This window comes from Panthera pardus, unplaced genomic scaffold (assembly GCF_024362965.1).
Source record: "Panthera pardus isolate Hobbes unplaced genomic scaffold, ASM2436296v1 HiC_scaffold_8, whole genome shotgun sequence".
In the NCBI taxonomy this organism is placed as follows: Eukaryota; Metazoa; Chordata; class Mammalia; order Carnivora; family Felidae; genus Panthera; species Panthera pardus.
The window spans coordinates 106,908,768-106,934,304 of NW_026527013.1; the positions used below are offsets into that span (position 1 = coordinate 106,908,768).

General features: G+C 34.5%; 1 protein-coding gene across 12 annotated transcripts in view; it reads right to left on the reverse strand.

Annotated features, from left to right (window-relative positions):
- Positions 1-25,537, reverse strand: part of DGKB (diacylglycerol kinase beta) — a 776,793-nt gene that overhangs the window by 182,754 nt on the left and 568,502 nt on the right. For all 12 annotated transcript variants that reach the window (XM_053897058.1, XM_019443494.2, XM_053897059.1 and 9 more), the window contains one exon: positions 6,471-6,561. In XM_053897058.1, the coding sequence (XP_053753033.1) occupies positions 6,471-6,561 (91 nt within the window). The remainder of the gene's footprint in view (positions 1-6,470; positions 6,562-25,537) is intronic.

The window sequence follows — 25,537 nt, forward strand, 5'->3', positions numbered from 1 at the left end:
TCTCGTGCCATGTCTCTCTGTGTCTCTCAGACATAAAAAAAACACTAAAATTTTTTTAAAATAAAATTAAAAAAAAATTAAAAAAATAAAACACTCCTGTACACATAAATGGCCTAACAGCATCTCTCCTGATGTTTGAAGGCTGGGGTACTCTATATTTTCCCGTGGGTAAGCTCATTGTTTTTTGAAATGCATTTTATGACTTCTATCTACAAAAGACAGTGTGGTATAGGGGCCCAGGGCATGCCTTTTAAGTGATTTTAGTATTAGCTGGCAGTCCAGTGGTAGTGATAGAAGTCTTCATTGTGGATAATCGCAAGACGACTTTCAGAGAAGAATGGGAGCTGGTAGGCAAGCGAGAGAAAGATGGAGGCAAACCCGAAAACAGGAAACTTTGAGGCCTGTACCACGCATGCACACACACAGTTGCTAAACATGTTGATGATAATATCACTGGCTCAAGATATCCAGCATTAGCCATAAGTATCAGCAGAAAATCAGTTGCGTTTTACATATTTTTCTTTTTTAATAGATACTGCGAAGGCTAAAAATTATTGCTGGGATATTAGAATTCTTACCAGAAGTTATCTCATTAAAAATAACTTCTGCTAAACAGAAGAGAATATTCATTCATCTCTTGGTCATTCACTCTGTTTTTACTTGTCTCATTTCTTCTTCATTCTCCTAAGAAAAATTATGATGTTTTATCTTAATAAAATAACACTATGCCCCACCCCTACCACATTTCTTACTCTCTTGTGGAATAAGAAGTTGTTTATGTTTTGGATTTAACGAGTCCAACTTTTGTTTTTAGTGACATTTGTTGAGGTCCACACTTTTATAGTCTCCTTTCTTACTGCTTTTAGAATTTCATTAGCAAAAAAAAAAAAAAAAAAAAAAAAAAAAATCACCTAGAAAGCTTTAGAAGAGAGGATAGATCTTGTAAGTGTCCTTCTCTCTCTCTCTCTCTCTCTCTCTCTGTCTCTGACACACACACACACATAAACACACACACACAGACACACACACACATACACACACACACACTTCACAAAGAGGGAAGGTGATGGGTATGCTGATGGCATTGATTGTGGTGATGGATTCATGGGTACACATTTATCCCCAAACTCATCAAGTTGTATATATTAAGTATGTACAGTTTTTGGTATGTCAAACATGCCTCAATAAAGTTGTTAAAAAATGTCCGTCCACAAATTTTATTTCACCGTCCCAAGACTGTGGTTTGGTATGGCTGAGACCCAGCTAAGGTGCTCTATATATGTGTTGAAGGAGTATCCAAGGTAATTGTGATACAGATGGGACAGAGGCTGAGCTATAAAAGTTTGCCCCATTGTCTTTAAAAGCTCAGTGTTTTGCAGATTACTGGGTAGGAAGAATCTTCACTGTAGAATCCTTCTGAATTTATTTTGTGTCCCTGAGGCTTCTTGCCCTTTGTTAATCCTGGAGATCATTTTGGTTTTTATAGAAGTACTTAATCACTAAAACAAATCTTAGCGCTTTGGAATGGAAATTCTAACCCTCAAAACATACCATCTTTCTTAGTCTCAGAAATTAACCAAAAGACTGAAAAACTTTGGAAAATGGACTATTCTACTTTCTCATGAATGTTGCCTGGTACATGGAACAAATTAAAAGTCCACCAACTTTAGAGCTTCATTTCCAGATGTTGACCTATGACTCTTAGGTGCACATCTATGCCCCAAATAGTTTAACACAAACTTTGCTTTTAACATATCTTCTAATTTTAAGACTTTTCATTGTATTATTTATCTTTTGTAACAAAGAGAATAATTTAAATTTTTAAAATTAAAAATTTCACCTTTGTTCATCTCTCTTTCACGTCATATATATGCCTGCATGCTATATATATTACACATGTTATATATATCATATATATTTTCCTATTCTATATATAATTTCCAATTTATTTATTTCCTTAGATTTACACATTTTGTCAGCAACACAATTCTTGTTTCTCTTAAATTATTAAATAACATGCTCATTTGCTCATCTCTGTAGTGGAAATATATGGGAACCTCTCTAATTGATTGACAAAGACTTAAATCAGACAATGTATACACACTGCTTAGCACCAAGAAGACAGTATAGTTAATAAGAGATAAAAATTAGCTATTATTATCAACTCTTATACCATGGTATTCATATTTTTCCAAATATTCATCCCTTTTGGGAAAAGTTTCCTCTATGAAAAAGAAAAGTGAAATAAAGTGTCACAGAGCAAATAGTTTGTTTTGAAGAAGCTGCTGATAAAGCATGTATCTACTTGAGGTACTCTTGTATTTTTATCTTTAGTTATGTATTTTCAAATCATGGTTGGTACAGTTTTAGGCCAAGTAGGGAGCAACAGCAAACAGAATCCAATTTCCAAATTACCGTTTTTGTTATATTAAATTATAAAGTAACCTTGAGGGTAGAAAGGCATATTTTGCTACTATGATAGACTGGATTCATTAAAAAGTGAGTAGAAAAGCCGGTTTTGCGTTACCATCTATACACACAAACACACACACACACACACCCCTCAAGTTTTAGAACTGAGATAAATACATAACATTATAACAGTATTCAGGATATGCAACAAGAAAGTGGTGAGGGCATGGCACTGGTTCTGATTTATACATGATATTGCAATGTGACCCCAAATATGCCGGTAAATGCAGAGCTAGGAAGCCAGATTTGGAGGGCTTGTAAAAGTAAGACACCAGGAAGAATAACTTATTCTAGGTGCCCATATTTCTTGGGGGGGGGGCATTCTAAATCAATTTTCTGTAGAATATAAAGCTGTGTGAAACAAAACCATACAATTTTATCATTAAAACTTTTTTTTTCATAAAATGTGCTTTATTTTCATTTTCATTCAAATGAATGTCCTTTGTTATGTTTTCTAAATCTCTCTTTTTTTTTTTTTTTTTTTTTTTTACCTTTTTGACATATAATGTTATATTCTAGATCAACATATTATTAAATTAAGACTTTATTTTTTGGGGGGGTGGTGCCTGGAGTTGGTTAACCGTCTAACTCTTGATCTCGGCTCACGTCATGATCTCACAGTTTTGTGGGTTTGAGTCCCGCATCAGGCTCCTCGCTGACAGTGTGGAGCCTGTTTAGAATTGTCTCCCTCTCTATCTGCCCCTTCCCCACTCACGTTTTCTCTGTTTCTCTCATGCAGCTTAAGGTTCACCACAGAATTCAAGGGGACGTACAGAGATTTCCCATCTATCTAACAGACAGGCACAGCATCCCCATTTATCAGCGTCCTGGATTGAGTGGTAAATTTGTTACAACTGATGAACCTACATTGACACATCACAATCATCTAAAGCCCATAGTTTGCATTAGGGTTCACTCCAACTGTTCATTCCTTGGGTTTGAACAAACCAAGGAAGTTTTCTACCATTGTTATATTTTACAGAGTATTATAACTGCCCTAACATCCTCTCTTTGCTCTGCCTGTTCATCTCTCCTTCTCCCCACAACCCCTGAAAACCATTGATCTTTTTACTGTCTTACAGTTTTACTTTTCCAGAAGGTCATATGTTGGCATCATACAGTATGCAGCTTTTTCAGATTGGCTTCTTTCACTTAGGAAAACACATTTCAGTTTCCTCCATGTGTTTTGAAGGCTTGATAGCTAATTTCTTTTTAGCACTAAATAATATTCCATTGTTTGAATGTACCATAGTCTTTTTATCCATTCACCTACTGAAGGATCTCTTGTTTTCTTCCAAGTTTTGCAATTATTAAACTTGTAAACAACCGTGTGCACGTTTTTGTGTTGATATAACTTTCCAGCTCCTTTAGGTAAATACCAAGGAAGATGATTGCTGGATCATATGGTAAGAATATGTTTAGTTTTGTAACAAACCACCAAACTGTCTTTCAAAGTGGCTGTACCATTTTGCATTCCCACAAGCAATAAATGAGAGTTCCTACTGCTGCACCTCTTCACAAGCATTTGGTGTTTTGGTGTAGTGCTGTATCTCATTAATGTTTTAATTTAAATTTCTCTGATGATGTGATATGGAGCATCATCTCATGTGGTGATTTGCCACCTGTATGTCTTTTTTTGGTGAGGTATCTGTGAAAGTCTTTGGCCCATTTTTTTCAGTGGAGTGGTTTATTTCCTTATTAAGTTTTAAGAGTCTGTATATTTTGGGTTAACAGTCTCTTATCAGATATATCTTCTGCAATTATTTTCTGTCTGTGGCTTATTTTCTCATTCTTTTGACAACGTCTTTCACAGAGAAGAAGTTTTTAATTTCAGTGAAGTTCAGCTTATCAATTATTTCTTCTACCGTTTGTGCGCCTTTGGTGTTGTATCTAAAAGGCATCACCACACTCAAGGCCATCTAGATTTCCTCCTATGTTATCTTCTAGAAGTTTTATAGTCGCATGTTTTACATTTAGGTTCTTGATACATTTTGAGTTCACTTTTGTTAAGAGTGAATTCATTTCTTTTAGATTGTTTTTTTGTTTGTTAGTGGACATCCAGTTATTCTAGCACCATTAGTAAAAAAACACTTCCTTTGCTGCATTGCATTGGCTTTCTTCCTTTGTCAAAGAAGCTTGAGTATATTTATGGGGTGGGTCTATTTCTAGGCCCTCTATTCTATTCCATTGATCTGTTTGCCTCTTCTTTCATCAGTACGACACTGTCTTGATTACTGTGGCTTTATAGTAAGCCGTGAAGTCAGGTAGTGTCAGTCCTCCAGCTTTATTCTTCTCCTGCAATATTGTGTTGGACATCCTGGCTCTTTTGACTCCCCATAGGAACTTTATAATCATTTTGTTAGTACTCACTCACCCACAAATCTGCTGGGATTTTGACTGTGATTGTAGTGAACCAATTGATCAAGGTGGGAAGAATTGACATCCTGACAATACTGAGTTTTCCTATCCATGAATTCTCTCTCCTAGTTCAACATTTTTTTCAGTCAGTGTTCAGTGGTAGGATAAAGCAAGGAGAAGTGCAAGAGGCTTCAGAGTATTCACCCTAAGTTCAACCAGAAGTCATACTTTTATTTTTTTCATTTTTGCCTTCTATGGATTTTCTTTGAGCATAGGTTTCTGAGGGTAAAACAATGCTCAAAATCCACTTTATTGAGAATTTCTTAAAATAATTATTTTAAAGGTAAAGAAATATTGCTTTTTATTTTTTATAAATATATATGTGTATATATGTATATATATATAACTATCTAAATATATCACTCTCTACATATGTATATGAAATATATACATATATAAATCTTGATGAACAGTAATTACAGAAAGCCCATGTCGAACCCAAATCCTTCATCTTTTGGGATTATATTCCTTTTCAGGTTATGATCTGATTCGGTCACGGAGGGTATTTTCCATTCCATGATCACCAATTGTACTTCTAATACTTGAATTTATCCGCCAAAAAACCCCAAAAAGTTCACATTCTGAAATAGGACCACTTTTGCTGTCACAATCATTAACAGTAAACGAGAAATCTAGAATAATGAAGAATTTAGGCAGGCCATTATGATCCAATGGATTCATAACTAATTTTGTTTATCAAACTCATTACCTGAATATATACCACTAATGATTAGGTCTTAGTAGGTAAGTTATGCATTCATTTTTAAAATAAAAAGTGCTAAAGCCAATATTTCACAATTCTTATCAGCTAGTCATTAGATGTTCTTGTTTCATAATTATGTTCCTTTGGTTTGTCTTTACCACTCAACAAAATATAACTTTTCCTTTTTCTTAACCCCCTAAAATCTCTCAACAAAACTAAGTCATTTTATATTATAACCCATCTCCAAAAATTTTAGTCCCACAGTAGCTATATTCTTTTGGAGGACCTATTTGCTCCAAATCTTTTCAAAGTTTGTCTTTCTTGCTATCTTTGCTCTCTTTTTTGGTTTTTCCGCTTCCTATAAATGTAATGGGGAAATGGCAACCTCGGGAACTGAGAAAAATCTAGTTAATGAATGGGAATGGAATGGAAAAGTATATATTTTAAGTTTTATTCACAAAATCAAGTACAATTTTAGTTAACTGTGTTTTAAAGATTGTAAGATATTGAGACCTGAAAATAAAGTATTCTTTAATGTATCTTGCAACTTTTTTCCTTTCTTTTCAAGTACTTTCCTTCATTTTACATTTTTCTAACCACACTATGCCTAGCAACTTCTCCAATGATTTCTAAAGTTGTGTCCCACCTCTCATCCTTTTATAGTGTATTAAAACAACTTATACTCAAAACTTAACTTTATACTAATAATTCAGATAGTGTTGGAGTCGCAATGAGTGACAGAAATGAAATTTTAGGATTGTGGGTTAAAGTTATATGGATTGCTCAAAGTATAACTCCTCACATGGGCTGTCACAAACATTAATAACCAAACTCAAGCCATTTCATTGTATTATAAAATATAATTCATGTTTCTTACTTCTATTTCTACAGATTCATGTAGCTTCTTGCAGGTGGCTGAGAAAGTTTCAGATGTGCCAAACTCAAAATACCAAAATTTGTTCTTCATTCTGAAAAAGGAAAGGAAGAAGCAGCTTAGGCAATTATCAATAACAGAAGGGATTTTTTTTTTTTAATTGAGCAGTCCTTTCTTGTATTATAAGTCATAAAAAAGGTTTGAGGACATATACCATCTATAACATAATAGATGGTCACATAATTTTCAAAGCTTAAATGTTGGTGTCAAATTATATGATTGCCTCTGAGGGAATTAGAAGAATATGTTGATCTGATAGATACAAGTATATCTTTGACTTTTATATATATTGGTTGCTCAGGTTTTAAAATATGATTTTAGTGCTTATAATTCTTAGCTTGTTCAGAGACAACTTGATTTAGACCAGCAACTCTATAATCATAAAGGGAAAAAAAACAATTGGAGCTTTTTATGAGAAAAATGAGACTAAGCTAACAATGCTAAATATTTCTAGATGGTTAGGTATTCATCAGAGATTGACATGATTGAATAGCATATTGAAAAGAAAAAAAAAAATAGTGGTTATCCATAAAGATAAAATTTAGTAACTTTGGGATAACCATTATTTTTTTCAGACAGTAGCCTCTTTTCTGTGAATAGTAGTGAAAAACTATGATACCATATGGAAGAACAAAAGAAGTAGTAGTATTTTATCAGTATAACAAAAGTTGCAAAAAATATAGTTTAAAATATTTTAGTATATTATCTGGAAGTAAGATGCTCAAAATTTATTTTCTCCCATGATCCAGTAACCCTATCTTTCTTTGTGCCAGGTAAATAAATTTATGATCATTTAATGTAACTTAATTACATTAGGTAATAGTGTATTACCCAATATTGAATTTAAAAGTTCATTCTCATGAAAAAAAACCCGCAATTTTTAATTACACGTATTTTAACAAGGTATTATGCTCTCAATTAGAAGAAAAGCAGGTAAAATAAGATACATTTTTGCACATAAAGGCAAAACAAAAATTTTTGCCATATTCAAATATATCTCTCATAACAAATTATTCTTTTTGGCTTATAAATATTGATATGGGCTTTTCACATTAGAAGGTAAAACATTTCAACAATTAAAAATACATTTGGCGAGGACCTTACTTAATTCAGCCCTATGATCAGTTATGGAAAATTACATGGAGCCTAATACAACGTTTATTATTACAGTGTGTTGAATAGAGTTCTCTAATATGAAATTAGGAATTATAAAACTAATTTCATCTATCTAGACATGTCCAATAATAGCCTCATACAAGGACTTATTTACTTACAAAATTTTCACTAGCTCTTGTTGTATCAATCACCATATTCAGGCCAGTAATCTGAAAGTGTCCTATGCCTAGGATTCTAGTACCATGAATCCTTACTCTTTTTTGGAGAATATTTTCCTCGAGTTATGGCCTGACTTCATATATGTGAGTAGTTAGAAAGAGATGATAGCTAATTAGATAGAATAGGTTTAACACCAAGATCTGTGGGCCTGAGCCTACAGGCAAATTTATATTAAATTAATGTAAATATCTACTTCATTCAATATATGTAAGTTTACAAATTTACACAATGGCTGAAGTTACACAAATTAAAAATATTTTCCTATTGATTCATCATTCTGATGAAAACATGGCATTCAATAAACTGAGAGGGAAATAATGATTTTATGCAGTAGTTTCAAGACAATCTTAGGATAATAACAAGTAGATGTTTTATGACGTTTTGGAACTGTCTCTCTATGTTCAGCAAGTTTTCTAATAACACTTGTGTTAGCATTTTATCCAGACCTTCTTGGACTCATTTATTCATCCATTCATTCATTCAACAAATATTCAGTAAGGACATTAACTTCCATATGCTATTGTGTTAAGTTGTAAATATATAAATATGAACACATTGCTTTGTTTCCAAGGAGCGCAGAATGTTGTAAGATTATGGACATATGAAATGATTAAAAAGTTAATTCTTTATATAATATATGAACAAAATGTTATGGGGAAACATTTCAGTGAGTCAACCGCTTATTCCTGGGAGAGGCCAGAGAGCTTCAGAAGATAAGGCGACACTTTAATAGGTCAGTAGAAGGTGGCGAACAAGGAAGAAAAACAAGTTCTGGGCAGTTTAGGTATGCAGAATGACTTAAGAGAATACAGGGTAGGGGCTAACAAAGGTCTGTTTCAGAACATATATGTCAAGCTAGGAGGTTTGGAGTTGACATTCTAGATTAATAGGATGCTGACAGACCTTTATTACCAGTTGAGTGACATGGCCAGCTCTGGTTTATGAGCAGTAAGTTTAGCCGAAATGAATAAGGGGGCTAAAGTGTTGAAATGCTAGTCATGTGAACAGAAATGTGGCTATTGGAATAGTACAAATGAAATATAAATGAAGGGCTAAACCGAGTGGCAAGGGAAAGGGAGAAAAGAGGCTCAATATAAGGGGCGTAAATTAAGTAGTATCAGTAGGAACTCATGATATTAGATTATATAGATTTCTGTCATACCAAGGTTATTATTTCTGGATATACATGTAGAAATACCAGAACATTACTCCAGCAAAAGAAGGATGTGTGTTTATATTATGACAGGTTCTGTGATCTAATGTATATTGCATGGTAGTTTGAAAATTAAATATATATAGATGTACACACATACACACACATACATATACATACATGAGACTGCTTATATTCCTTATCAATGGTTACTCCCTACTTTTTTTCCCATTCTGTCCATCAAAACTCTTCATAGCTTAATTAGGATGATGGAGGGCTTGTATCAGCTAACCAAAATATACCAACTTTAGGAAATACATCCCCCAAAAAAAGAAACTCTGAGAATTTACATTCAGTCTTTATTCCCCATATTAGTTAGCATTACTGCTCATGTGCAAAAGCTGCTTTAAATTCTCCATTATTACAACCATTTTATGTTTCACTTAGATAAATATATGGAGGTAATAAAAAACACATAGAATCAGATTCCACATGACAAATTAAAAGCTGTTAAATTTTATTTTTTCAACCAAACTGGTCTTTAGGTTGTAGAAATGCAAAAAAGCACATTTAAGCATGTATGCTATTTACTTTTACAGCTAACATTAGAAAATGATCCAAATAATTCAAACTCAAATTTGCCAGAGAAAACATGTAGCTTTGGACTTTAAGAATAATAAGGTAACTGGACATTTAACACACTGTGAAACATCCACACCAAATTCAAATTTATTGTATTCTTAGACAGGTTTTGTGACTCCAGGTATGATGACAAATGTCCTACAAGAAGTGACCCATATTATCATAATTTTAATTCATTAATATATTAAATCCTATTTCAATGAATTTAATTGTAAGTCACAGGTTTTGGTTTAATATTTAACGTGCGTGGCTACCAGATGTTCAGGTAAAAACTTTTAAAAATGAGCTCACATTTGTCAAGATTTTCTTCCCAACGGCCACTTTGTCTTTTTTACATATCCTCAGGGAAATGTAAACTACCAGATATTTTGTTCAAGCAAAGAATCATACTTGTCATTATAAAATGTAGGTAATATTTTGTTCTCCAAGTTCGGAACTTACAAACAGGTCATTTAATCTCAATATACTTTCCTTGGATTTTTTTTCTTCCTGGTATACATGTATTTTGATTTGGCTTTTGTCTGCTACGTATTGTAAATGCAGCAAACATAAAACAAACAAACGGAACATGCATTGCTAGTGCATTTCCCACAAAGAATAACAAAGAGCCTAATTAGATATTAAGATCATTTCTAATGAAGTTGAAACGTAAAGAGAAGGGTCAAACTGGTTCATTTATCTTATGTAGAAAGCTCAGAAGTCATAAACACAGAGAGTTGTTAATTCAGTGAAATTACTCTTAAAATTAAGGGTCAGCTTTTTTTCTCACAGATGTCTTTTTTATTCTATTATAAATATATATATAAAATTATTAAGATATTACTACTTAATATGCAAACATCTGAAAAGCCTTCTATTAGACACTTGACTCCCCTTTTCAAGCATCCTTAACTAAGCAATTCTACCTATATTTTATGGATAACATGCTCATGAGATAAGAAAATAAAACTCTTTTGATCATTGCTTTTCAATATGAAAGTAAAAACAATGCCTTAAGTAGCTTAGTTAGAAAGGATTTAAAACCAGTATGTTTTTCTATCCATTAGGGATGTTTCAAAAATCTCATTTTTTTTCACTAGCTTTCTTTCACTTTTGTCCTGTTATGAAAGTATTTCAACAGTTATTTCAATTCTGGCTTGAAAATCATTTTCTCATGAAGAACAATGTTTCTAACGATTCACTAACTTTAATGGTAAGATTCAGTCTCACAACTCTACAGAACATGCTAGGAACACAGCAGGAATTTTGAACTTGGCTAACAGTATCAGTGTTAAAAGATGCAGGCAGCACTCTTGGCTCACAGCAATAGGCTAAGTGTTTCAAGAGGTGCATTTATGTCATACAATCAATTCAGTTTTATTTATCTTTCAGTATCAAAAGCCATGACACTAAACACTGGTTATAGGGTTACTCGCTTCTTACCAAACTTAGTGAGGTAAAAATACACAAGCCTAGTGGTAATGCCGTGGTGGGACCTGATTCCTGGGCAGACCAGCAGCATCTAAGAGCTGCAGCCCCAGGCAGGAGAAGCTCCTACGGGGGGGAGGGCGGCAAACAGAGCGGGCAGGGCAGCGGGGCCTTGACAATGCAGCAACCATAGGTTAACATAAGGGGGCAAGGCTGGGGACACTTGTAGCTTAGGCTGTCACCTCTTGACATCTGCAAACTGTCATCTGTACGGACTACCTACAGTAGCAGGCATTTGTTAAGAATGAAGTCTATACCCAACCAAATGAGATTTGCAATTTAATTTTTTCTTTTCACTGGCAACTGTAAATACACGAATAAATGGTTATGAAAAAGGCTGCTTAAAGTTTGAGATTTGGGAATGAATGGGCACTCTTACTCCAGTTTATAAAAATCACAGTATTAAACACTGAAGTGCACAAAGAGTTATACATTTGCTTACAGAAATTTGAAACTATAGTTTTATGGCAATTACTACCCACAGGAACGTACTAGTGGCAGAAGGGACCCTATATTCTGTATTGTCAAATACTACACATTTTACTGATACCCTGAAACCCATGTTGTTGTTTTGTAACTAGTAATTTATAATCCTTTCACAGCAAGTGAATAATGTTGATAATATTATTTCATAAGGAAGAAACACAGCTGTAATGACCATAGTGGGGATATTTTATATTCACGCCAAAGAGAGAAAACATTTTTCATATCTCCAAACAATAGGTACAGATATAATTCTTTCTAATGACATATAAAAGTGCTTGTATCTAATGCTCATTCATAAGATATGCATGGTAAGTCCCCAGGAGACAATGAAACAAGCTACAGAAACTTCAGACAGAATCACACAATGTTCTGTCTTAGTGTGTAAAAAAAGATGGATATTCTAAAAGTACAATTTTTAACCTGAACTGCTCTGACATGAGTAAAGAAATTTCCCCTACAAAAGGATGCATCCAAAGATCAAAAAGTTTCAGTATGACTTTTCAATTATTTTTTTAAATTCTCTTTATAAAAGAAAAAGAATATGTGGTTATATATGAGTGTTTTTGTATATAAGAACTTTCTACTGTACATGCTAATCAACCATTTCTTTCTTAAATGTTTTCTCCACTTTTTATTAGAAATAATTAGGAGAGTGAGAATGGAAAAGAATAAAAGCAGTAGTGATGCCACATTGCCAAGTCCATGCTAAAGAAGTATCTACATGTTAAGGTCCCAAGAGCAGTGATAAATTAATACTTATATGAAATGTAAAACTAAACCTATAAAATGTATAAATGATGTCCAGGCATGCTTACAATTGAGTATCTTCCCATAATAATTAGATCTTTACTATTAAGTATTTCACAATCATGAAAGCTTCCCTAAGAAAACTGTTTGAAAGATGAAACAAAATTGTGATAGCAATAATTGCTGCTGTTATTGAGCAAGACACTGTCACAGGTGAACCCAATGAGGCTGCAAACTCATTCTCCTAACATCATATGGGAAGGAGCATAACCTAACTCAAGAAATTCTAGCTTTTTTCCCATACTGTCTCTCATTAAATGTAATAATGAATGCAGCATCACCTGAAACTTCTCCCTAAGCCAAAAGGGAAATGTTATAGGTCATATAGGTCATCATTAGATGACTCCTTTGTTCATATTTCTATTTTAAAAGAACTTCTATTCCCCTCTCCTGAAATAAGCCAACTAAAGATAACGATGTAATCTAGAGCTGACCGATGGGACCTGATGGGAGTATACTGTGGGTTTCTATGAAAGATTTTCCTCTCTGGTAAAGAGACACATGCAAAATGAAAGCTCTGCCCCTCCTTTCCTGTTTTTGCATGTTGTCATGTAAGATTATAATTGGAGATGGAGCGGCCATCTTGCCACTATGAAGGAAAAGGCATGGGAAACCTAGACATGCTAACCCAGATCCCTGCCTTATCAGCCAACTGTGAAACAGTCTGTCTTTGGATTTCTATTCATGGGAGATTTATAAATAAACTTTTATTTATTTTGTGTATTCTGTTACCAGCAGCTGACATACTGCTCATTATAGTTTTTAAGAGAATTTTCACATATATTATTATGAATGAGATATTTAGAAAATCTAAATGAGGTGATTTATTTGTCATACAAGTTTTCTAGATGTGAAACTCAGTGGTAACAAAGAAAGGAGTTAAGGTGGAGGATTTCTATTCAGCATAATTACTTGTGCTTATATTTTGACTAGACATGCCAATATAACTAAACTTACTTTTGTCATGACTTGCTATCCCCCTGAATTTTCTAAGAATTATTTCCATGTATATATATTTGAAACAATCTTGTAAGAAACTTCGTAAAACATCCCTTTTTGAAGTATCTCTAATTTGCATCTGTTGCTTACATTATAGTCAATGAAGTCTGTAATGACTACTAAGCAGCTAGTAAATTCATACTTCTTACCATCACCCATATCCAGAAACTTCCCATATATCAAATTACCTTCCTATGTATCCAATAACTTAGGAACAGAGTCACCTAGTGAAACGTGAATTGATGAAATACATCATGATGTCTGAGATCATCTGCAGAAATATTTAAGGTAGAGATAGTATTTCCCACTAAGATAAACAGGAATATGTTGAGCCAAGCCAAAATGGATGGTGAAAATGTAATTAAGCTCTGTATGCCTCTTTATAAAAGAAAGTTATAATTTATTTAAATGGATTATTTTATTCATAACTAGAAAGTGACTACTACATGAACATGCCTTCACTGTATTTAAAAGCAAAAAAAGAGGAAGGCACTACAAATGTGAGAATTAGCAGGTCTCCATGTATAACTCTGGACATCAAGGGAAACTAGACTGCTCTTCTCTCTGGTGGGACAGAAATTATTCAATGTTCTGTACACCTCATCGAGACAGGTACCACAACACACATTGGGATTACATTTGTACATAGAATAAAAGAAGTTTCTGCTTGTGCAACACTTAATACCTAGTCAGGGAACTACATTAAATTATTTCATATTAATTGTAAGTGTTAAAGGTTTACGGGATGCTGTAGGCATGTGCACAGTAAAAGGGAATTGCAAGACTTACTTAAGGAAGGAAATTGGTCAGGTTTTCCCTCTAACACAGCTCCTCAAACCCTCCCTTTTCCCTTGCTCTAATTCCATGATTATCAAGCAGTCTGGGAGTTAATATGGTTTTTGTGGATTGTGATACCATGGATATGGTGTCTTGAATGAAAGAACTGTATTCCAATCCCTAGAAAGGAATTACCACCTCCTTCCCTCTATTTTAAGTGGTATATAAATTTTATTACTTGGTAAACTTGAGCAAATTGAGTAAGAGCCTGGTCACTTCTGAGGACCATGATACAATTATGTTTTTGCTCTTACCAAAATGATGATGAGACTATAATTACACACTTACAATATTGCCCGCTGGAAGTACTCCTAGGAAGACCAAATGGCCATTAGTGGCAGCAGGGACAACCAGCTGGATAATATGAATTGAATGTGTTGAGCTAGTTAGGGAAAGAATTGCCTGCCACACCTCTGTTTCTGACATTCACCATTTGACTTCCCTTCCTCCTCTTCTCTTTTTCTGTCTCTCTGACTCTGTCACCCTTTTTGTCTGCCATATTTTCTTTTACCGAATATTCTAAACCAGTCAATTATTTAAGCACCAATTATGAGAACACAGTGTTAATATAGTTCAACAGATACTTAAAAAATATCTACTTAGTTTCAGGGAAGTTAATTAAATGAGATAGTTTCACTAAACTTAAAGTAAACACAGCTCCTGTTTTTTTCTGTCCTGCCTTGTGGGCAACTCTTTCTAACCAGAATATAAATTGATTGATAACTTTGTACAGTTAAGAACTACACAAAGGACTTCACATTAAACTGAGTAACTCTGTTTAATGACATTTGCTTTGCATATTAAAATATGAATGACATCTGAAATCAGGAGATGAAGCAGTTTCTGATACAACATAAGGAGTTCAACACGAGAAAAAAGATATTATGCAAATATTTTCATAAAACACATTTACTTTCCATCACTGAAAGTCCAATTAAATCCTCTATGACTATCCTCAGTATTACAGAATAATTTTAAATTAGGAATTCTGTTCATTAGAACATATTATACCTTGCTGCATTTTAATGTTTCTCTTGACCAATTTTTAGATGCTCTGTTTTGTAAAACTTGAAAAAATAATGAAAAAAAAATTACACCTCTCTAGCTCCTTCACACCTTATTTCCCTTACCTTTATTCTGTGAAGACTGCCACAGTGTCACCACTGTAAAAAAATACTTCTAATAAAACTTGTTTCTATTCTCTGAAAATTAGTTAAGTGTTTTTTACCTTTGGTTTTTCTTCACACACTAGAAGCCCTTTCCAATTCTGCAACAAGAAGCACAACTTTGCATTTTGAAAATGCGGTTCACATTAAAACTCTGCTCACACTACAACCGAAGAATGGGATAACTCTCTTTTTTCCAATGTTACAGAGGAGTGGTTTTACAAACACATTAATTGTTGTATATAAAAATGATATGGACAGGAATCAGATACTAGAATTATATTGAAAATATTGGTATTTTTAATCAAATTGAAGAATTATACAGTCTAACATGTGAGTCAGTAAATCCATTCTTATTTAGATTACATTTTTTGTCACTGATTCATATCTTAAGGGACCCAGATGACTCCCTGAAATATCATGATCTGTTTTTGTTGATAGTAAATATGCTCTAATTTATATAAAATATTCAGGCTGACTCGTATATAAACTAATTGACAGAAGGAGACATTACAGTTTGGGGATTAATCATTGTGCTGGTATATTCAAGTACATGTTAGATAATTCTAAGACAGATGTGAAAGAAACATTTTTCCTCTTTTTCTCTCTCGTATCATCTACTGTTTTATTTTAAAAATATGCCTAGCCTATATACTGTTTCCTTGTATTTGAAATCATACCCATATAAACGTATAATAAATGAAGATGAAATCCAGTTGGAAATATTTTATAAGATAAAACTATTTTCAATTTACATTACCATAAACAAATAAAAAATCACCATTCTTTGCTATATTAAAGTACTTAGGCACATGTTCCACTATTTCCAGAATTTAAATAAAAAGTCACCTGCATACTTCAATCAAGGCCGAGCCAAATGATATACTTTGTCCACACAAGTAGTACTACAGTGTGAACCCAGACATAGTGTTGAAATCATTACATCCTGAATATTATTGGATATTTATAGTCACTCATTTAGGTTAATGACTAATTTAGAGATGTTTCCTAGTCTGAACAGATTATACAGATTAGAGAGAATAGCTCATTGTCATTTTGTATCAATCAATATGAAAAGAAAATTTCTTGGAGGCACTCTTTAGTGAATGGTCAAATATTCATAAAATTATCATAAGATTATTCATAATTATATAAAATGCTTTAGTGTCACTGAATCTTGCCAGAGTTAATTATTATAGATTCACGAAATCACATATGTGAGTAAGAACTCTATTTCCCATTCAACTATTTCTCTAAAAATTTAGAACCCAATCGTTTGAGATGGATGAAAACAAAAAGCAACTTCTTTAGGAACATGAAAGAAAGACCAAATAAATGTCCGTTAGTTGTGTTTAGTCATTCATTCAACAAAGATGTATTAAAAATCTCTTACGTGCCAAGTACTGTCGTAGCTGCTAAAAAGTCATCAATGATTAAATAAAGTTTCTACTCTCATATTGCTTATAGCCATTATGTATCTAAATGTGAGATTAGTTTGCCTATGACCCCTTAGAATTAATAAACCACTCTCTCCATCTCTTTTCATTCTTAGAACAGAATATGTATAAAATAAGATCACAAACAATATATAACAAAATATACACATTTTAATCAGCCAATTCCTGGACTTCAAAATTTGATTACAATTGAATAACTAATGGTATTATTTAATGTCCACAAATTCTTTCCGGTCCTGCATGTAAGCCCCTATGCAGTGGGACTATGTCACTTTTCCCTTCCAGAGCTCAATCTCTTTCTCCACCACCTTGAATCTGCGGGTCACTAGCCTTAGGGAATTACTTTGACCAACTGAATGTGGCAGAAGGAACACCGTGCAAGTTGTAAATGCCACTTTCCCCCTCTTGGAGCTCTGTGCCATGGACTCCATGTTGAGAAGAAGCCCAGGATGGAAAATGATGTGAAGATGAAGCTCTAATATACGAGCTGAACCCTGCTTATCCATTGGTTTCCTGAAGCTGAAGAGCTGCCTATCCAACCCACAGAAGTATGAGAAATAATAAATTACTCTTGTTTTAACCCATTGAGTTTAGTGTGTTGCTAACTAGAAATGGGAAAGACACAAAAACATGTTACATATCTCAAAATGTGCTAAGCACAACATATACAAAAGCCAGTAAAGCTTTCCATAGCTCTGCCTCTAGTGCTTGCCCTACAGTGTAGTGAGGAAGATAGGAATTCTCAAATACACACTGTGAAATTGCTGTGGTAATATGAGAAAGAAAGAAAAGCAAAGATACTTCATGAGAGGTTACAATTAGTGGAAAGGCAGCACATTTCTGGCACAAAGGCCCGGTGGTAGAAAGCAGGTACCTAAAACTTCTTGAAAAAAGGTCAAAGATCCTAGAAGAGATACAAAGGTAGCTCACTGAGATTGTACGAGCACAGTAGGGGCACATATTTAGCTGTACAGTTTATGTGTCTTATGAAGAATACTGTTAGTAGCAGTGTGTATACAAAATTTATATTTCTGCAGTCTGTGTATTTCCTTTTGATGCAATTACTGGCTGTATGAACATTTATGAAATGACAACAAAGCACTTAACAAAAAAATCACCAAAGCAATATTCAAATTTTATTCAGAATCCTTGTATATTCAAGCCTTCAGAGTTGAAACTTGGTAACCTAAATAAATGTAATAATGGAAATGGATGTGAAAGAAAAGAGTTCTAGTGACTGTGTCTGTATTTGTCTTTCAACTGAATACTTAGACGTTTACTTTGAAGTAGAGGAATATGATAGGGCAAATAAATATAGTAATAACCAGGCAAATCAACTAGTTTCTTTATATTTTATGGCTTTGTAACATGTGGTCATCAACTTTATTAATTCAGTATAATATAGAGTATGTGCAAAATTCTGAAAGAGTGAAAAGATTTCCAAACTCTTATTGTTTTCACAAAATAAAAGTGTCACTGTGAAAAAGTAACGATTATTTCCAATCTGATATAACTAGTGAAATATTTCTGTTGGAAACAAAGTTTTGCTTTTCTCTCAGCTCAAAAAATATAGGCTGCAATTAACTAACAATCCTGGAGTTCGCTTCCTTTGCCTACTAGACTCTCAATATTATTATTGCCCAAAGACTGGCAAGTGACCAGGATGAAGAAGCATTTTGAGGGATTACTGATTTAAGCAACCCCTGAAAGAAAGGCAAACAAATAGAGAAAAGAAAGAAAAAAAAATTCTAAATTCTTTTTGTTACATTCAATCGTCAAAATAGAGTAATTTTCTCTCATCATCCATAAATCTATCATCTAGCTAATACTTCAGTAAAATCATTTCATTGTAGCACATCATATATATTAATAAGCTACTAGACTTTTTCTAATAATCTACTTTCCTTTCCACTTTAGATTTAACAATCATATAATAATCACTGTTCTGCTTGCAAATGAATCATATGCAATAGTAAGGAAATAGCTAAGAGAGAGATGCAGCCCAGGAGAGATTTAATCATAGGAAATGGCTGACTTTTTATTTCCAATAACCATCTGCACTCATGGTAAATCAGGTGCTAATGAAGCTCAGGACCAGACTGCACGGGAGCATAAATCTCAAGAACCAAAAGTCGTGGAGAAACAGACTTCAGAAAAACAGAATTTTCTAAGGAAATGTACCAAGATTATCATACAGAAGGTCACCATCTGCAAATGTGTCACATAAATGAATATATTTGGTAGTCCTAATACCACTTTATGACACTGACTGTAAACATTAAATATATATCCTTCTTTCAAAACTTACCACTTTAAAATATTATGAACATTTTGCTGTCCTCTTAGACAGTCAACATCTTGAGGGTAGGGGCTCTACCTGTCAGTTTCATTTTAATGTCTTTCATAGTGCCTTAGACTTATAAGCACTCAATATTTGAAGAATAAATGATGGGAATAAAACTATTAATTGTGGGCTCCCACTTTTAGAGCAGAAAAGCATCACAGAAGTGTTTTTCTCCAGTGGATGAAAAAGCCAAATCTATATTTGTTGGAAGTTATGTCAGACACGAGATCGGACTCAAGACTTCTGAGCATCAGTCAATATGACTATGTTTTCTAAGACTTAAGTCTCTGTCATTGCAACATGGATTATATCTATCCCCATGATTATTAACGATTGCATTTTAACCATCTGCAAACAATACAAAAGCAAGGACCTGAAATCACAGGTAAAGATGAGGTATGAGATTTCTATTAACACTTGAATCAACCTGAATTCCTCAGTCAGCCCTAACTTATGCAGAAATCCTAGTGAAGGGCTAAAAAGTTTTTTTCCTCCATTTTTGTAAAAATAAACCTGTAAAATACTAAAAAATATCTAGACACTAGAGCCAATTAGTCTGTAATTAGCTTCATGAATTATATGAAGCAAACGGAGCAGCCATTCTTAATTGACAGTGGGTCATGATACTTTGAGACTTTGGTAAGAGTCATGAACCTCATTTCCTAAAGTATACACATGACACATATGTAAAAGGACCATGCCTAAAATTTCAGAAGTTATACAGTCTCCTTGAAATCTACTGATAGTGCCTAGAACTATATAAATCCAGGTTAAAAGTCTTAACTATGGCGGTATTTGCAAAGTCGAGGATTAACAAAAATCCTCAAGGTGGTATGTGTCATAAATGACAGATCCTGAATGTAAATTATTTTTATTTCTTTTCAAAGTTATTTGGTACCAGCATGTATCGTGTGAGATCACAAATGCAATTTTCAACTGTGTTTTCATATATCTCTATGAAATCCATGTGAAATAAAATAACTGTTTCCACTTAGAATTGAGAAGAAAGGAACATTTTACCATACAATAGATATGATACGATGAAAACAAAATACATAGAGCTATAGCCATATACTAACTTTGCTATTCTAACAAGAATTCATAAAGTTGGAATTGATTACATTTTATGACTGGGTTTTAACCCTCAGTCCATACTTTTGCCTCTAGCAAATTTACATTGCTGTATCCCAAATACGTTAGCGTTATGACTTATGGAAATCTAATTTGCTGTTGGGAAGAAGAACGTTTGTATATATTTTCATGTTTACTGTTTTTCCCTCTCATTTCTCTTCATACATGGCAAAGCACTGACTAACCTCTGTTTCATAATACAAAGTATTTTACCTGAAACCAAATACTAGTCTATTTTCAGTTCCATAAAAATTTAAACTGAAAGGGGATTATATGTTGCAATTAAGCATATTTTCAAATAACAAATTATAACTAAAGACAGATTTAAAAGCTAAATATTAAAGTTAAACTTGAAGTTTTCTTCAAAGGTTTCCTCTAGAAAGGAATATACATTCATAATTATATTCCATATTGTGTTAAGAAATAATAGAAATACTTTAAAAACAAAATGTGAAGGAACAATCAGCAATGTAGCCTGTAATGCAAGTGCAAGGCAACTATGCCCACAAGCAGCAGGTGAGTCAGAGCAACACATGTGTAAGCAGTGCCATCCAGAGTGTCTTCATCCTTGAGACTCGGGTGTGACTTGTTTTGTGGTATCTTGACCACAATGAGAGGTGTGTATAACAGGAGAGGTTACAGATAATGACGGTTTCTTAGCATTTCCTAGAGCAATTAGCAGGTATCAAATCATGTTTATATGCATTTACCTATCACTTTACATATTGTGTTAGGAACTCATGTGCTTTCTTGGAAAACACAGAAATGGTGCCTATTTTTGACCCTGGATATTATTCAGCCATAAAAGAGAATGGCATCTTGCCATTTGCTAAGCGAAGTCAGAGAAAGACATATGTGGCATTTAAGAAACAAATGGGCGAAGAAAAAAAAAGAGAGGAACCAAGAAACAGACTCTTAACTACAGAAAACTGATGGTCACCAGAGGGGAAGTGGGGGAGGGGAGGAGGATGGGTAAATAGGTGATGGGGATTAAGGAGTGCATTTGTTGTGATGGAGGAGCACCAGGTGATGTATGGAATTGCTGACTCACTATATTGTACACCTGAAACTAATATTACACTGTATGTTAACTATACTGGAGTTTAAATTAAAAATATGAGGGAAAAAAAGGATGACTCTCAGAGAATTCATTCAAGTATATCCTTTGAATCTGCCCATTTAGTTTTGTCCATATACATTTTTACTACATTAGTCCAAATCATTATCATCACTTGCCTTTGATTATGGGATCACCACAATTTGACAAATATTTTTACTTTCTTCCTTTAGGAAACCATATGGGATTTACACCTCTTGGCCCCCTTATGGTGGTAGGGGGCCATGTGGCTACTTCTGACCAATAAGATGTTAAGAAATATGGTGTGAGTCATTTTAGGACTGGAACAGTTAATAGCCAAAGTGAGCTTCTCTGGACTTCTGTTCTTGCGCACTGAATGGCAAGGGTCAAGTATGTGGCTGTGGTATCAACTTGGATTTCTTTTTTATGTTTATTTATTTATTTTGAGTGAGAGAGAGAGAGAGAGAGAGAGAGAGAGAGAGAGAGAGAGAGAGAGAGAGAGAGAACAGGGAAGGGGCAGAGACAGAGGGAGATAGAGACCCCAAACAGGCTCAGTGCTGTCAGTGCAAAGCAAGAACCTGGGCTTGAACTCAAAAATCGTGAGATCAGGACCTGAGCCGAAATTAAGGGTCAGATGCTTAACTGGTTAAGCCATACAGGTGCCCCTCAACTTAGATTCTTAACCGAACAGAGTAAACAAGGCTCCCTTACCCTTGCAAAGAACTTGAGAGAATGATATTTTGTGGTTTTCAGTCACCCTTACTTTGGGGATATTATATTGGCAGAACACTTCCTATCCTGTTCAAACATGCTCTAACATACCTTTTCAAACACTGCTGCTTCACTCCCAAACTATTCTCCAAAGAGGATCCAGGTTTTGTTCACTGTTTCAATTTGTGAAACAGTTACTGTTCTGTTGATTTAAACTGAATGAAATGATGTTATCTGGTACTAAATCATTTCTGAAATTTGTCTTTATTTTTACTCTAGTTAGTTTTTGATCAAAATAAAGTTTCACTTCATTAATTAAAATGCTAGTGTCATCAAAACTCTTAACCTAAAGTTGAAATGTCTTTCCTATCCTGGCTAATGGCTGATGAAAGAAGAAAGTCGATAGTAAGGGAGAGGGGGAAGTTCTTCACTCATTTTTCACCTAGGACTTCTCTCCCCGATCCATCTTACAAACCATGTTCTCTGACCTTGCCAATTTGGAGCACCAGGTATGATAAGAGGGAAGGAGAGTGAGACAGTTCTTGATTTGTATCACAGTGGAAAACTTCACTCATGCTTTTTACTTCTGTCTTATTTTTAACATTGACTGTACTCTTGAGCCGTTGTCATGATGTCATGATGTCATGAGGTCATGATGTCATGATTCGTGAATTTGAGCCCCACATGGGCTCACTGCTGTCAGCAGGGGGCATGGGATCCTCTCTCTCTACCCCTCTCTGCCTGCATCTTCTGCTCTCTCTCTCTGTCTCTCTGAGAATAAATAAATAAACTTATAAAAAAAAAGTTTCTAGACACTGCCAAATACCCTGTTGAGAGGGCAAATCATCCACTTACTGCCTTAAAAACTTCATATGATACTCCCATTCCCTACAAATTTCTCTTTCTCATTCTTAGAAAATTTTTACTTATCTTTAGCTCTGGATGATCAAACTAAATCAGTTTTTTTTTTGTTGTTGTTGTTGTTGTTGTTGTTGTTTTTTTTTTTTTTTTTTTTTACTACAAAGCATCCTGTACCTCACTTTTCCATTGTGAATAGACAGGTTTTTAACAATCTCCTCCCCTTCCTCTCCAAAGAGATACTTTTTGAAGGCTGGTAGCTGTGTTGGGACATTGCACACACTAAGGCCAGAACAACAAAATGAAGCCATTGATAATACAAATGAAGGGTGAGGAAAAAGCCACGTCTCTGTTGGGAAAACTTTCCAGGCAGAAAAACAGTTTTAATTTTCTCTTCTATATGCAGTTTGCTGAATCCAAAGACTTCACTGATGTTTCCGCTGAGAGTGGAATAGATGAAACTAAATGAGTAATAAGAGTTTTTATTTATTGAACATATACTATGTGCCCTACATCAAATGACAGGTTCCCTCCTCACAGTGCATTTGCCACTGGAGTTACCCTTGTTTTACAAGAGACAAAAGTGAGACACAGAGAGAATAAATTATTAGTTCAAGGCCAGGTATTGGCTTCACTACTGACTGTACTTTGCTAAGGCCAGGCACAAACCTGTCTTCAGTCTTCATACTTACTGTTGTCTCTGTCTGGAATTTTCTTCCCCAAAATAACCGTATGCCTTTCAGGAGTGTATTCAAATGTCTCCTTCTCACAGAGAACTTCTTGACTACTCTATTTAAAATTCAACCCTTGCCCCATCCTGGCATTCCCTGCCATGTTTTCTTCCATAGAACTTCCTACCTTTCAAAATATTGATGTTTTAATTGTCGGTTATGTTTCCCCCAAAAGATTAAAAATTCCTTCAAGACAATGATCTTGTTTCACGGCTATATCCTCAATGCCTATAGAACATGCTTCAAATTTGGTAAGTTCTCCAAAATATTTTTTGGATAAATTGAATACATTTCCAGCCTCAACATGGGGGTCTTAGTATTTGAGTCAACCCAAGACAGCACAGAGACCTGGCTTGAAATGTTGGCTCAAATTTGTTTCAAGCACAATTTCATTTTAGTTTTCTACAAATAAGGATACCAGCAGTGGAAATGTTACACAGATATTCCAGGACACAAGAGCATACAAGTGGCCCTCTCATGCCTCTCTAGTTTCTTCTCAGAAAGCAAAGCCCCGAGGCAGAAAGCAGGTGAACACCCAGCCTATTCCTGCAGGGAGCTGCCAGCATCAGGTGAGCTCAAGCTGGCACAGAACACCCAAGACAGCTGTGGCTGAATTCAGAGGTAGCTTGAAAGGATTCTTCATGAGGCTCAAAGTCACCTGCTGTGACAATCCGCCATAGTAACCTTTTGTGTTTCTCAAAACTCTCTTTAATTTCCTAACTAACCTAATTCATCATGCAATATTTTAAATATATTTTCTATCCTTCTTGTCACAGAGACCATGAAAACAGATGCTTACTCTTATCACAAAAATAACCTTATACCAGATGAAGATTTTACCAGCAACCCCCCCCACCAAAAATTAACGAAGTTACTAACTATGCAATTTTTCATCTTAAATTAAATCATAGGAATAATTTTCCTCTCTCCCTAAACCCATTAGAAGTCTGGTATTTTATAGCAGAGATGACATTGAAGGATTCACAAATTAATGAAACCATTGTTACAGTGCTCTAAACTTTAGGGAAGAGAATTATAAAAGCCTTATAAAATCATGACTGTGCCCCTCCCCTGCCCCTTCAGTAGCACGTGCATTGCTTATTTAAATACGAAATCCACGGAAAGCCATTGTATGAATACTTTCGCACTAATTTTCTAAGGTGATTAAGGAATACCCAGATATTTCCATACAGGCAGATTTGCGAAGTTGATCAAACATTCAGAGTGTAGTCTTATTCCTTGAAGCAAAAGTAGTCTTTCTATAAATGGCCAAACGTGGAAATTTTGAAGACAGTGTTGAGAGTTCGGGGCCCCTCCCTCACCACCAAAGCCATGGGGAAAATTTCTGGGAGACCCCATAGCCCAAGGCTCCATGTGGCCTTTGAAACTTCAGGCAATATTTAGAAAGTGGAAGTACAGGACTGTCTCTGTGTTTTGTAGGCCAGGTTGTGATGTTACAGAACTCAGGTTATAGGATATGGGGTTCAGAACCATGAGAACCTCTAAATTTGAGGCACTTTTGTTTCACAATATTCTGAGTTCTGTCTCAAGGGATTTTATCCTTTGCCCCACTGTGCAGAATTGTTTCCTGATTAGGCCGTTTCAAAGCTAAAGGGACAAAAATAGGGCTGAGCAGCCAGCCAGCCAGCCAAATGTACCTTTTATAAATCTATCTCTTAGCTTGTAGAGAACTCTAACAATGGTTTCATTAATTTAGCAATCATTCAATGTCATATCTATTATAATGTACTAAGCTCTTAAGAGAAAGAAAAAAAAGAAAATTGTTTTATTCTCATGATTTAATTTAA